The sequence below is a fragment of the Pempheris klunzingeri genome, chromosome 8 (genome assembly GCF_042242105.1).
Source record: "Pempheris klunzingeri isolate RE-2024b chromosome 8, fPemKlu1.hap1, whole genome shotgun sequence".
NCBI lineage: Eukaryota > Metazoa > Chordata > Actinopteri > Acropomatiformes > Pempheridae > Pempheris > Pempheris klunzingeri.
In genome coordinates, this window is record NC_092019.1 from 7,059,437 (window position 1) to 7,071,851 (window position 12,415).

General features: G+C 40.5%; 1 protein-coding gene across 1 annotated transcript; it reads right to left on the bottom strand.

Moving 5' to 3' along the window:
- Nucleotides 1-5,830: 5,830 nt before the first annotated feature.
- trhra (thyrotropin-releasing hormone receptor a) lies at nt 5,831-10,380 on the bottom strand. The gene is made up of 2 exons (XM_070834797.1): nt 9,574-10,380; nt 5,831-6,271 (listed from the first exon to the last, which is right to left on the bottom strand). The coding sequence occupies exons 1-2, from the start codon at nt 10,378-10,380 to the stop codon at nt 5,831-5,833; spliced, it is 1,248 nt and encodes a 415-aa protein (XP_070690898.1).
- Nucleotides 10,381-12,415: the final 2,035 nt, after the last annotated feature.

The window sequence follows — 12,415 nt, forward strand, 5'->3', positions numbered from 1 at the left end:
CGACTTTTTGCGCATGACCTCCATATGAACTGCCGTGCATCACAGCCAATCTGCACACTGTTGCACTATGCTCACTTTAATTGTAAAGGCAGCTTTTGTTCCTTTTACCCAGGCTTTGGACCTTACTCAGCGAGTGTACAGACCACTGCACCAAACTCTGTAAGCTCTATGTGAAGTAATATTTTTATGTTGTGGTTTCTCTTGTTTACCATTTTCTGCTGTCATTTAGACTTGTCATTAGAAATGATGTTGCACTGGCAATTCAACTGCCTCTTTCTACATTATGCAAACATGTCTTGTGACAGTTAAGTTCACCTTTACTTTACTTTATATCTTATTTCTAAATATTACAAATTATACACATCACTAAATTCATCAATTGATTACATAATTTTATATATTTCCAGTATTGTTGGTGAATAATATTGTTGAAATGTATGGAGTTTTTAATGTGCATTAAAGGTATTTACTTTGTTGATGTTTTTATGGTGCGTATCTGATCTGAATTTTAATAGCAGCATGGTCAGTATGATAATCATACAAGGACACGTTGCTGGAGGTTTTCCCATAATTTGTAATTAATGATTGTTAACTTGAATCAACAACATGAATTATAGAGATGTTGATAAAATGTTGCCATCTTAAAACACTGACAATGAAGGATTAAAAGATACATATTAGAGTTTGTGCTTATGTCTGTCTTATGTCCATATCAATTTTAATGGCATGACCAAAATGTCCTTTTCAATTTATTGCCAAACATATAACAGGCGAAAACGTTCTGTAGTTAATAGAATATTTACTTAATCAGTATCCTATGATCACAAATCACAAATTCAGGTTAAGCCAATTTTGCAATTACAATAACTAAAGTTGTGAATAAAACTAATGTACATGAGCTTTGCTACACTGACGTTTTGGAAGACTAATTCAGGTGAAAAACCATTCAGCGACATGCAAGCTATCAGCTTGTGCACACGAGAGGATTTTTAGATATTCACTATAACTGATTTTGATAGTCTAACGACAAATGTAACTAATTTCTAATATTTCAATCATAAGAATGCCCCCACATGCTTGCGGCTTATACTCGATAGTTTCAGAGTGGTGATTCCAGGGACTCACAGGAGCTCACATAGATTGGTGTGATAGAAGAAGACACCTTCAATAGGCTGTGGGTAAAAGACTGGAATATAACAAAGGTTGACAGGCATATTTCACCCCTGCACTGTCAGCACTGAGCACTAGTACTCAAACACTCGTCTCATTGAGTTGAGACTGCTCAGGACAGTCATGCATGTGTCACAAAGCTGGTTCTTTGTGACAAAACCAAATAATTTTAAGTTCAGTAGTGCAGTAAGTAAGAAGCATGCCTCAAGGGACAGAGTGCAGGACGGAGGGTGAGTTGATGAACAGGCAACATGTTCGTAAACCTGATAAATGACACTGTGGTTGTTTCCTCTGTTTTTACACCTGCTTACAGGGGGCTCAATAGCTCATCCTACAGTAATGATTGTGTGCTGGTGCAAGACTTGATGAAGCCAAGCGTAAATGCTGTTTCTCAGCAAGGGAGTCTTGTTGAAGTGTTTTTCTTGTGGAGTTTCCTTGTGTACACACGAAACAAATAACAATTTCAAGGGAACGTTTCCACCTTAATTAGCGTGGATTGTGCTGATGAAGGCTCCTGGGGTTTTACATGAATAAATACTGACAGAGTTTAAGGGGAAATGTCACATCTGAGCATTCTCAGCTCTCCTCATATGTATGCACATCATGATCTGACCTGGCTGACATGAAGCTAGAATGGGAAAAAACAAGCTTGAAATTTGTTATTGCAGATTTCAAGATAAAGGCAACCATTTGTCAACTGTGTTGCTTTTACACTGGAGAAATGGTAAAACATACATTTGCGGAATAAAAGCCCATTCAACCAGTATAACATCTTCTCGATCCAAAGCTAATTATGTGGAGAATAGTTGAATAAATCAACAAGCATGTAAATGAGCTGCAGAAAAGGAATAAGTGTGTGATTCACTGTTGGAGTGAATGGTCGGAATCTGTACCAGAGGAAAATGTTCATCATCACAGCGATATTTTTTGCTTATGCAAATTTGTTGGCATCTGATGGCAAACGCATCATTTCCCCTCTTGTTGGTCTTTGTCAAAATGAACATAAAAGTGTACTGCACTACAGATGTAATAAGGCTGGATGACGGAGGCGGGCAAATAAGTAGGGTTCATAGAGCTGGGACTGTTTTATTGGTGCAGCTGCCCAGTACTGAGCCTTTTATTCTGATGTCTCATCCTCTCGGCCACTTTAGCCCTGCTGAGTGTCTCATTTTGGCCCATTTGGATCTTGCCACGTCAGTGTGGTTCTCTCTGGCCAGTAAAACTTTATTGGCACCACCACCTTTCACAGGATTTGTCAAAATCTAGTGGTTGGATATACTGGGTTTAATTATTCAAAAGAACTGAGTTGCTGCTACCTCGATATGGCCTTACTTAGTGAACTTTGACTTTTGATGCTTAATAAAAAGTGTCCATTTCTATTTTTTCCCACCAGAAAGTCTCACTCATTCTTTTCTCTAATGCCTCAGTCATGTTGCATGTATGTTGGGTGACTGCAATGCAAACCACGTCTGATGGATCTTTGACTTAAAGGTCATACACAAGAGGTTGAGGATAAATGTGTCACTTAAGGAGAGGTATATTTTTGAACAGTAACAAGTACAGGGTAAACCTGAATCACCGTACCTCAAGAGCAAAATATAGATCCTTGGCACTCACATCAGGATAGGAAAGTTTGTTGTTTAGTTCTGGTTTTTTGGAGCACATTTCCTTTTATTTTGCAGTGTGTGAGGTTTGTGTGATGTGTGTGAGTCCTCTGCTCTGTCCCCTCCCGGGATCAGGCTATATTTATTTTCTAAATGTAAAAAATGTTTGTCTCTTGAGATGAGCGATGCTGACACACTTGATGACTTGGGATGAAATCAGCCAGACCTCATCTGCAGGAGATAAAAAGGTCATTTTAAAATGAATATCACATGCCATCAGCATTGTTTCCCTTTGCCTGGGAGTTTGCTAACAAGTTCGCTGTCCCTTCCCAACTAATTTGCATAAAAAGATGCAAAAGAAATGGAGATAATGAGAACACTCATTAATACCAGGGGCAAATGAAAAAGATCTGTGGATCAGATGTCATTATCCAGACAACGTATTAATATACAGATCATGTTTTTACCAGGCATAAATCTGGATCTTGGGGCCTCCACATGTATGTGTAACTTAATAGGGTCTTAATTTTGTCCATTTCAGTTGAAACATCAACTTTACACACATGAATGTAACAGCTGTGTGTACACAGTGTGTGTTTTAGTGCATACATATACACAGTGTAACATGTGATTGGGTATGAAATACAACTTTTCTGTCAAAACCACATGCAGATGAAACTATTGTGAGTTTTATTTGAAGTAAAAGCAGTGGAGTGTACGCTGCCGTTGACATGGTACAGCATTCACCAATTAGTGCCTCTGTGTTCCAAGGACATTATCACCCAGCACATTAAGCCCTTTCAATCTACATAACATTGCACAAGTGCTTACTGTAACATTTACTCCAGTTTTAGCATTAGCACTTTATTGGGGGAAGCTTGATGACTCAGATATTTAGAGTGACATTACCTACAGTGGCTGAACATAAATTGCTCGGGGTTGTCATACTGTTACAGTTGGCCTCTGATAGCTTCAGTGAGATGAATTTGTGTCGAAGCAGTCCGCCACATGCTGAGTGACTTCAAAATGAAGCCATCAGCCCCCTGATTGATGTTGTTGGTGGGGCTGTAGCTCATACAGAACCTATCTGAGCCTGATTCATGGTGGCAGTTTCTTCAATGGCTGCTGGTAATAGATCAGTAGAGACAGAGGTGCAAGGAGTTGGAGAAAAAGAGATCATCTTGAGACATTTAAACTGTAGTAATAACACGCAATCCAGAAAGCGCTGCAATTATTGTCTCTTTATTATAGACAAAGAACGATACAAAATACAAATCCATCTAGCAAGCAAGAGCAGAAAAAAGCAGAATGGTGCACAAAGCGTCCTCTTAGATGGTATCAGATTTTGCCATCTTTGTGTTCACATCACAAAAGATTACGTCCATGCTGCAACCTCTCCATCACATCTGTTTGGTACTTTACCAAAAATGAAATGCATTTAAACTGAGGAAGAACAAAGGGAATTAATAAAAGTGCACAAATGAGAGGTACTTTATGCTACAAACTTGAGACTTTTTTTTACTATTTTTTTTTAAAATGTTCTCACCCAATTTAGTTTGGAGCTTATTAGCTTCCACTGGCTGTTTTGGAATGGTAGAAAACACATGGATGGAACAATGGATCAAAACAAGCTATTACTTTAAAAATGCACTTGCCAGCACACATTTGAAAACACAATATTGAATTAATTTCACATAGCACTGCACAATCAATTTCAAGCAACTTTACAGTATAGACAAAAAGGCCTGCCGCTCACTTCACTCCGTATTCATTCTCGCTGAGTGCTCTTCAATTTATACATATACATAACAGAAAATTCTTCTTTTAATAGCAGGGTGGGCTATATACATACTGTGAACTCCACAGGCTCAAGTATTGCACTTTGTCGCAATCTATTTACACATTCCATCATTGCTCTGTGGGTTTTGCTGTGCAGATAAATCAGAGAAAAGCGCTGCACTCTGCAGTCTCAGCCAATATCAGGGAATTACTGCCATGACTGTTATCTGACCATTTGACAAACAGCCTCTCTGTCTGCACATCAGGGTTACACATTTCTCTCCTATTATTATACACTGGCTGCTGACCTTCACAGGCTCCTCACACAGTCCACAGTGGTTGTCTTCACAGTGACCAAAGCAGCGTATGCCTTTGATGTCTTTCACCGTTAAGACTTAAATTCCCTGCAGAAATCATTAGAGTTTCAAATTAACGCAGCAGGTTCACATTTGCGCCTGTAATATGTGTCCTTTTCTTTGCTTGGACCTTTTCAAAAGGTCATGTAATTCCATGTCTGTGCTTTCTCTCTAGTAGCGAGATTAAAATGTCACGGTGTTGCGCATTTGGGTTCATTTGAATTACATGGGTTCCTGTGGAAATGCACATGAACAAAGAGGAAAGACTTCTGCTACAAGTAAAACTTGGATGCCACAGAGTTGTTATCCTGTGGTATACTAGAGCTGGGCGATATAAACACTGATCCCGATGGTAAGAAAATTAGAGACTTTGACACACTGTCTAATATTACCTCAATCCCAACACAAAAACAAAACTATTTCTAAACACTCATATCCAATTTTGGGAAATTTACTGTACTGATTTACAGATTACATATGTTCAGAATTAGTTACATTACTAAATACTTTTTTTTACTCAGCCCAACACCACTGGTGCCTTTTAAACAACTTCAAAGCCTCCACACCCACACTTCACATCTGATGAATTTAACATAAAAGAAAACTTGACATTGTGGCTTAACAAGCAGCAGCGTGTGTGTTTCTACTGACCATCGACTGCTAGCATGACGTTAGCCATAGTGACTACTTGAAGTCTAATATGGCATTTCTGCCCAATGAGCACACAAAGAGGAAACCCTCCATCAAACTACTGGTGAGATGAAAAACAAGCCGAGGCTGTCAAAATAATGGGATAAGTAGCTGTAATGTAATAGATGAGACATTTTACACACACCCCGGTCACTTTCCCTTGCAGGGAATCTGAAACTGATCCGTACTGCAGCTGTCAGAATTCTTTTAACATGGAAAGTTTGCTTTTAGTCAGACTCTGACATCACTCGCCAAAAGGGAAGGCTCCTCAAATGGCATCTTCTTGGCACTTGGCAGGATGCCGGCAGGTAAGAACTGATCTGTCGGCATGTTTAGCTCGTCCATTTCTGTCGTGAGGTGATCTGGGCTTTCCCCATTGGACGTCTCCTTGATGGCACTGTAGGTTAGCGCCACACTGTAAGAAGCTGGTTTCTCCATACGCTGAGGCCCGCAGTGGCACAACTTCTTAAAAGCAGCACGGAACTTCTGGGACATGGCGTTGTAGATGACCGGGTTGATGGCGCTGTTCAGGTAGATGCAAAGACGGCAGAAGAGCAGGAACCAGGTGTCCAGGTAGGCCTTGTCCAGGAAGGAGTTGACCACCACTAAGGTCCGGTAGGGCATCCAAAGTAAGGCGAAGAGGATTACCACCACAGCCAGCATCTTTGTCACCTAATAAAATTGAGATGTTTAAAAAAAACACTGAAGCAGAATGAAATCTGAGACGAATGGATAACTAATTGAATTTTAGGTTTGGTCATGCCTGTGGAAGCTACACTGCGTGAGTAACAGCAGACATCAGGTGGACTGCAGGTGTTTTTCACAGCAGACACTTGTGATAGCAGGAAAAGCACAGATGTTACTAATAGCATTAACCATTGCCCTCATCTAGTAGAGTGTCCCAGGAAGCAATGACAGTGTGACAGTATACCAGCGTGCACAATAACAGGACCCTGAAACTGAAGCAGCTAAATGGAGTTTTGTCATCATTAACTTTATGACTTACATCTGTGCTTTTCCTCCTCTGATAGGTCAACATGTCTTCCACGAAAAAAAGGCCTATTCTTTAAGTTATAATCCTGAAGGTTTTTCATGAAATTAAAAATAAATTTTAATACTGTTTATGGTAAGTATTTTTTTCAATAAAAGCCTTTCATTGTAATTACATTCCATAACTACCTCTCTGACTACTCTGTGTACCTCTCTGTGTAGCGGCCATTCCTGTGTGGGATTCAAATTATCCACCCACACATGAGGGATTTACAGGAAATAGTGCATATATGTAATCTGCCATTACTGTTTGTAATTTTATCAAAGTGATATTAACTTCACTGTTTACCAAACCACTCACTAATCATTTCCTCCTGCTGCAGATTCACATCAAAAGCGTTCAGTTGCCAAAGTAGGAGGTGGCTGTTTAGCCGTAAGACATCCATACCCATTTGGGAAGGTAGCTGTCCGCATGTATTTGTCACTGAGGTTGTTCAAAAAGGGTCTACAAAAAAGACAAAAGCTATGTTTGTCACTTGTTAAAGAGGATTTCTGATAAAGCCGTTCAGTCAGTGAATTCTGTAGCATTAAACCAAACTGAACCAAGAACCACAGGTGTAGCCAAATCAGCCAGGACTGAAATCTAAAGGATTATGACTTTAAGGTGGGTGCACAAGGGATCATTTGTTTTTTTAACCAAATGACATACTGTATCTTGTGTATGTACACAGCTGCAGCTCCACCTTGACTTGAGTCAACTGTTTAATGAGATTAACAAGGTGCAACCATACTGCTACTCAAGTACTGATAGAGTGACTGGAACTGTTTTAAAATACCAAGTTCAGAAGAATAAAAAAAATCACCTGTGCTGAATATTGAATTTGATACTCTTTTCCAAAGCAAATCCTAAGTATATTCTCCCCAAAGTTGTTTAGGAAAAAAGGCAGCACTCCAGTAATTCAAGATCAACAAAGTTAGGTCAAACAGGCCCACTAAATCAAGAAAGAACCAACCTTTGAGCATTAGACATTGTGTGCATCTCCCATCCAGAGGCAATTTAAAGTTGTTTAAAAGATTGTGCCTCCACCCTTAATCCTCCTAATTCTTTCCTGTTAGAACTTCTTAATGTGGTCCTCACAAGGAATTACTTTAATTACAAGGGTCAATACGGCCTACAAATTTCTGGACTCCTATGGAAACAGCAGAAGCTCCCAACTATGGACACTAATACAATCTATAATGAGAAATGCAGTCCCTTCTAATGTGAAGTGAATAATAATCTAAGTGGGATCACTTACATCAGTACAGGACTTCTGTCCCACAAAGCTTTTTACAAGAACGTGTAGGTCTTACCCTTTAAATCATACTGACTTAAGAACCACGGAGCAGTCTGTCATTAGAGCTTTAAATTAACGCAGCAGGTTCAAATATCTGTCCTTTTCTTTGCTTTTTCCTTTTCAAAAGGTCGTGTAATTCCAATTTGACAAAACCTGGATTTGTTAATATAATTACCAGATGATAATCGTGATATGAAACCTAAGTATCTCGTATCAATATTCATGTTCGTGTCGTGTCGGCGGCAGTCAGGTGAGTCTAATTGGATTGGACAGGGGCTGTGCCGGTGTCATCAGTGAGTGAAATAGCTAATCCTAGCTCCTCATCACTTCTTGACCTTTGGATAATCTACGTCTACAGGGCCAATGGTGTGAACTTTTCCTTGAGTCCATAATAAGCGATGACCCCCAGAAACACGTGTAATTGTACGTTTGTGAACGTGCATAAGTCAAAGAGAAAACACAAGCCATGCCGATGGAGAAAAAGCCAAAAGCCTATTTGAGTTAGGGTTAACTGATTAGACTATCTAATAGAGCATGAAGCCCCCTCAGGGTACCACACCCCCTGTCATTCCACCAAGGCTTCTTCCACTGATCTGATAAACAAGCATCTGGCTCTGCTATCTATCTGTGAGTCTGGTACAACGAGTCTGTACTTTTAGAGGATTCTGTCTCATTTTTTAACAAAGTTAAAAGGATGCTATACATTTTTTGGAAGGAAGATGAAGCTAGAAGAGGATATAACACAGTCTTGGATAGTTAGAGTGCTTTTTTTTCCTCAGAAATGCACATAAAGACACACAAACTGAGCAAGGTATTCAAAATGTGGCTGCATCAGAAAGCATGTATGAATATAACAAAAACTACCACTACTACTGTGTGAATTTGTGATTCTGAGTCTTAAAAAGCAAATGGATCAGAGCTATAACACTGAAAAAAAGTGGCAAACTCTGTTCTAGGTGTGTTTGCACTTCACTAGCCTCAATATAAAAGTGAATCACATGGATGCACACTATAATAAGAAGGGGGACTTGGGGTGAGTTGTAACATTTTCCAAAACAACCTGAGCCAACAAATCTTAATAGAAAGAGCTGATTTTTAATCAACTGGAGTTACACGTGTGTTATGTTATGTCTGTGCCCCCCTTGGAGAGCCCAGGTGCTCTTTGTGGTTTTGCACTGCTGGTTTGTTTCAGAAGTCCACAACTGAAAATAAGAATTCTTCTGTTTGAGGTGTTTGTGTCAGAGACTCCAGACTCAGGCTCTGTAACTGTGAGTGATGTAGGCTGTACGTTACAGGCAGCAGCACCCTCACAAAACCCCAATACGTCTATTACAGATATCTGTTGTAGTTCTACAACAGTTTGTTCCATTAGGGAGTAAAACCTCTCTGGGCTCTGAATGACCGCAAACATAAGGAGTCTTTATCTGTTAGTGACCTTTAAAACAAAAGAAAGGAATATATTTGTTCATCCGTAGCCCATCTCCCAAAATGACATGACTCAAACTTGTCTCTGACTGGAGGAGATTTATCTGAGCTGTGGTGCAGCTGGGCCCACAACACAATCACCGCCTTAGTGCAGTGATTGTGATAGTGATAGATAGTGCTAGTGGCTTTGGTGATAATGTTGGTGCACACACAGTCTCCCACCTGTCTGCGGGAGGCAGCCGTGGTGCTGCTGGAGGAGCTGGTGCTGATCATCCTCCCCCCCTGAGTCGTCTCCTTCTTCCACTTCTTGGTGCTGTCCTTGGGGTCTGAAGGCAGCGGGTTCAGGATGAGTATCCGGGCGATCAGTCCGTACAGAACTGTGGCCAGCATGAGAGGCAGCACGTAAAACACCGCGAAATCTGTGAAGTAAATGGGCAGGTAGTGACTCCTGGACACCTTGTAGGCGCAGCTGAGCAGCACCACGTTGTCATACACCAACTTTTTCGTGTCTGACAGAAAGAGCCACATGACGCAGTAGACGGAGGTGAGCGCCCAGACTAACATGATGATTTTCTTTGCCCTGGATAAAGTGCACAGGAATTGCGCTTTTATGGGGTGACAGATGGCGATGTAGCGCTCCACGGTGAAGGCGGTGATGGAGCAGGAGGACGCGTTTATCCCCAGGTACTGGAAGTAGGTGATCCCCAAGCAGCCCGCGTAGCCGAACACCCACTGTCCGTACAGGGCGTCGGTGATGTTGGGCAGCCCGGCGGCCGTCAGGACCATCAGGTCAGCCGCGGCCAGGCTCACCAGGTAACAGTTAGTGGGAGTCCGCATGTGTTTGGTGGTCAGGACCACCAGTATGACCATCACATTCCCCACGATCCCCACCCCGCATATGAGAGACACCAAAAAGACGCTGACCACTTTGTATTCAACTGTGTAGTCAGTCCAAACACCCAGGGTTTGATTGTCCTGCACCGACGTGTCATTCTCCACAGTCATGTTATCCATGGTGAGGTTGTCCATAACAGGGGGAGGCTGGAGATCTGTGCGCTTTTAGGAAAATTGCACCAGGCATTCAAGAAAAATCACACAAAAAAATCTTTGCAATAGCCTGCAGGGCCCTGGCACCAAAAGTCCAACGACTTATATCCTGCAAAAACTTCATTTCATCCACATATAATCCAGTGAAACTGCCCTTTCTTCTGCGCGAAATCCACTTTCTTCAATCGCAAAGCCATCAGATGAAACTCCAATGCGTTTTCCATGCAAATGTAATGAAGAGCCGACTGCGCCTCGGGTGCTGGTTGAAGTTTGGAGAGAGAGAGAGAGAGAGGGGAGAGAGGGGAGAGAGGAGGTGCTGGTGTTGCAGGCAGCAGCTCCGCGCCCTGCTCCTGTCTCTGTGCTCACACTGTCATGACTGAGAGCTTCGTGCTGAGCCTCTGTGCTCCCGAGAGCCTCACACAGTGTTCACAGTGGAGTCACAGGCTCACACTGGACACACTAACTTTTCTCCTCATATGCCACCCACTCCCACGCAGATAAGCATCATACTGCACACCCATGTGGTGTATGGGATGTTGTTTGAAGACAGTTGGCAAAAAAAAAAAAAAGAGACCTTATTTCAGCATCTCCTATTTAACACATACTGTTTTATATAAGCAGTATGTGGATATGTTTTGTAACACACTCCAAAGTAGTTTTAAGCAAAAACAAGGAGCTTAAATCATCATGAATGCAGATGTGAACAATTATTACTGATGTGTGAAATGTCCACGAATGCTTGATCAGAATTACAACTATGTTTTGTTATTAGGCGTTTAACACCAGTTATCAATGCCTCTGCAGGAGCTGATTATTACAAATTCTGGTAAAATGTCTTTACATTTGTCTTCAGCTACATTACAGACAGCCACACTGTGTTATAAACCATTCATTACTTGATTACTATAGTGACTATACACTCTAAATAGAATATGGACTGTATTATATTATCATATATGTATATTGTGTCTCCACTTGTTCCAACTCCAGCTCTATTTAATGTTCACACTAAGTGAGTAAGACTCCTGCTAGTTCATTTAGTAGAATTTAAAACAAAGGAGTGCCATAATTACACTGTCAGGACAGGTGATACATATGTATGATTTACTACAAAATAGTAGAGAGAAAAGGAATTTATCTATAGAATAAAACCTCAAGATTGAACAAATATTAGTGATATCATTAGACATATATTAAAGCACGTCACTACACACTCCATAGGTGGAACGTAACTAAGAAAACAGCCTGCATGTACAACTGTGAGGTGCATATGGGCTATTTTACTTCAGTAATTCTATTTTATGAAACACTCCTACTCCACACATTTCAGAGGGAAATATTACTTTTTAAGTCCATACTTTTAAACTCCAGAACATACAGTGTATTTGACAGCTCCAGTTACTAGTTGCCTCGCAGAATAAGATTTCATACACAAAACAAATATCATGGATTGTTACGGATTAAACTACCCGATAAAGTAGATGATAAATTAACCTTCACTTCCACCAGCTGCAACATGAAATGCTGCTTAACCCTTTAACCTTCTGCTCAACCATATGGTAGAGCACATTTTGACTCACTATATCTTATTGACAACATGTTTTACTTACGACATCTCAACCGTTTGGTAGAGGCCAATATTTAAAAAAATGTGGGGTCTGTTCATAAAAAAAACATAGATTTTTGTAATTAGTGCCCCAAGGAAATAAAATATATAAAGAATACATTTTTCCATCACTTTTTTCTTGGTGCGGACCTTAAAGGGAATGCAATGTAATAATAATTAAACAAAATGATATATAATAATATATCAGTCACGGGGGTCATTTTTCAGCAGCTGAGCACTTTTACTTTTGATACTTTGATACTTTTACCTGTAATGGAATATTTACACTTCAGGTACCTACAGGAATATCACTGTATTAATACAGTGAGAGAAAATAATGCCATATAGAATGTTGAGAGCATTAGGGTCCCTGAGATAATACATAAATCCATAAAGTCCAATAGGGTCATT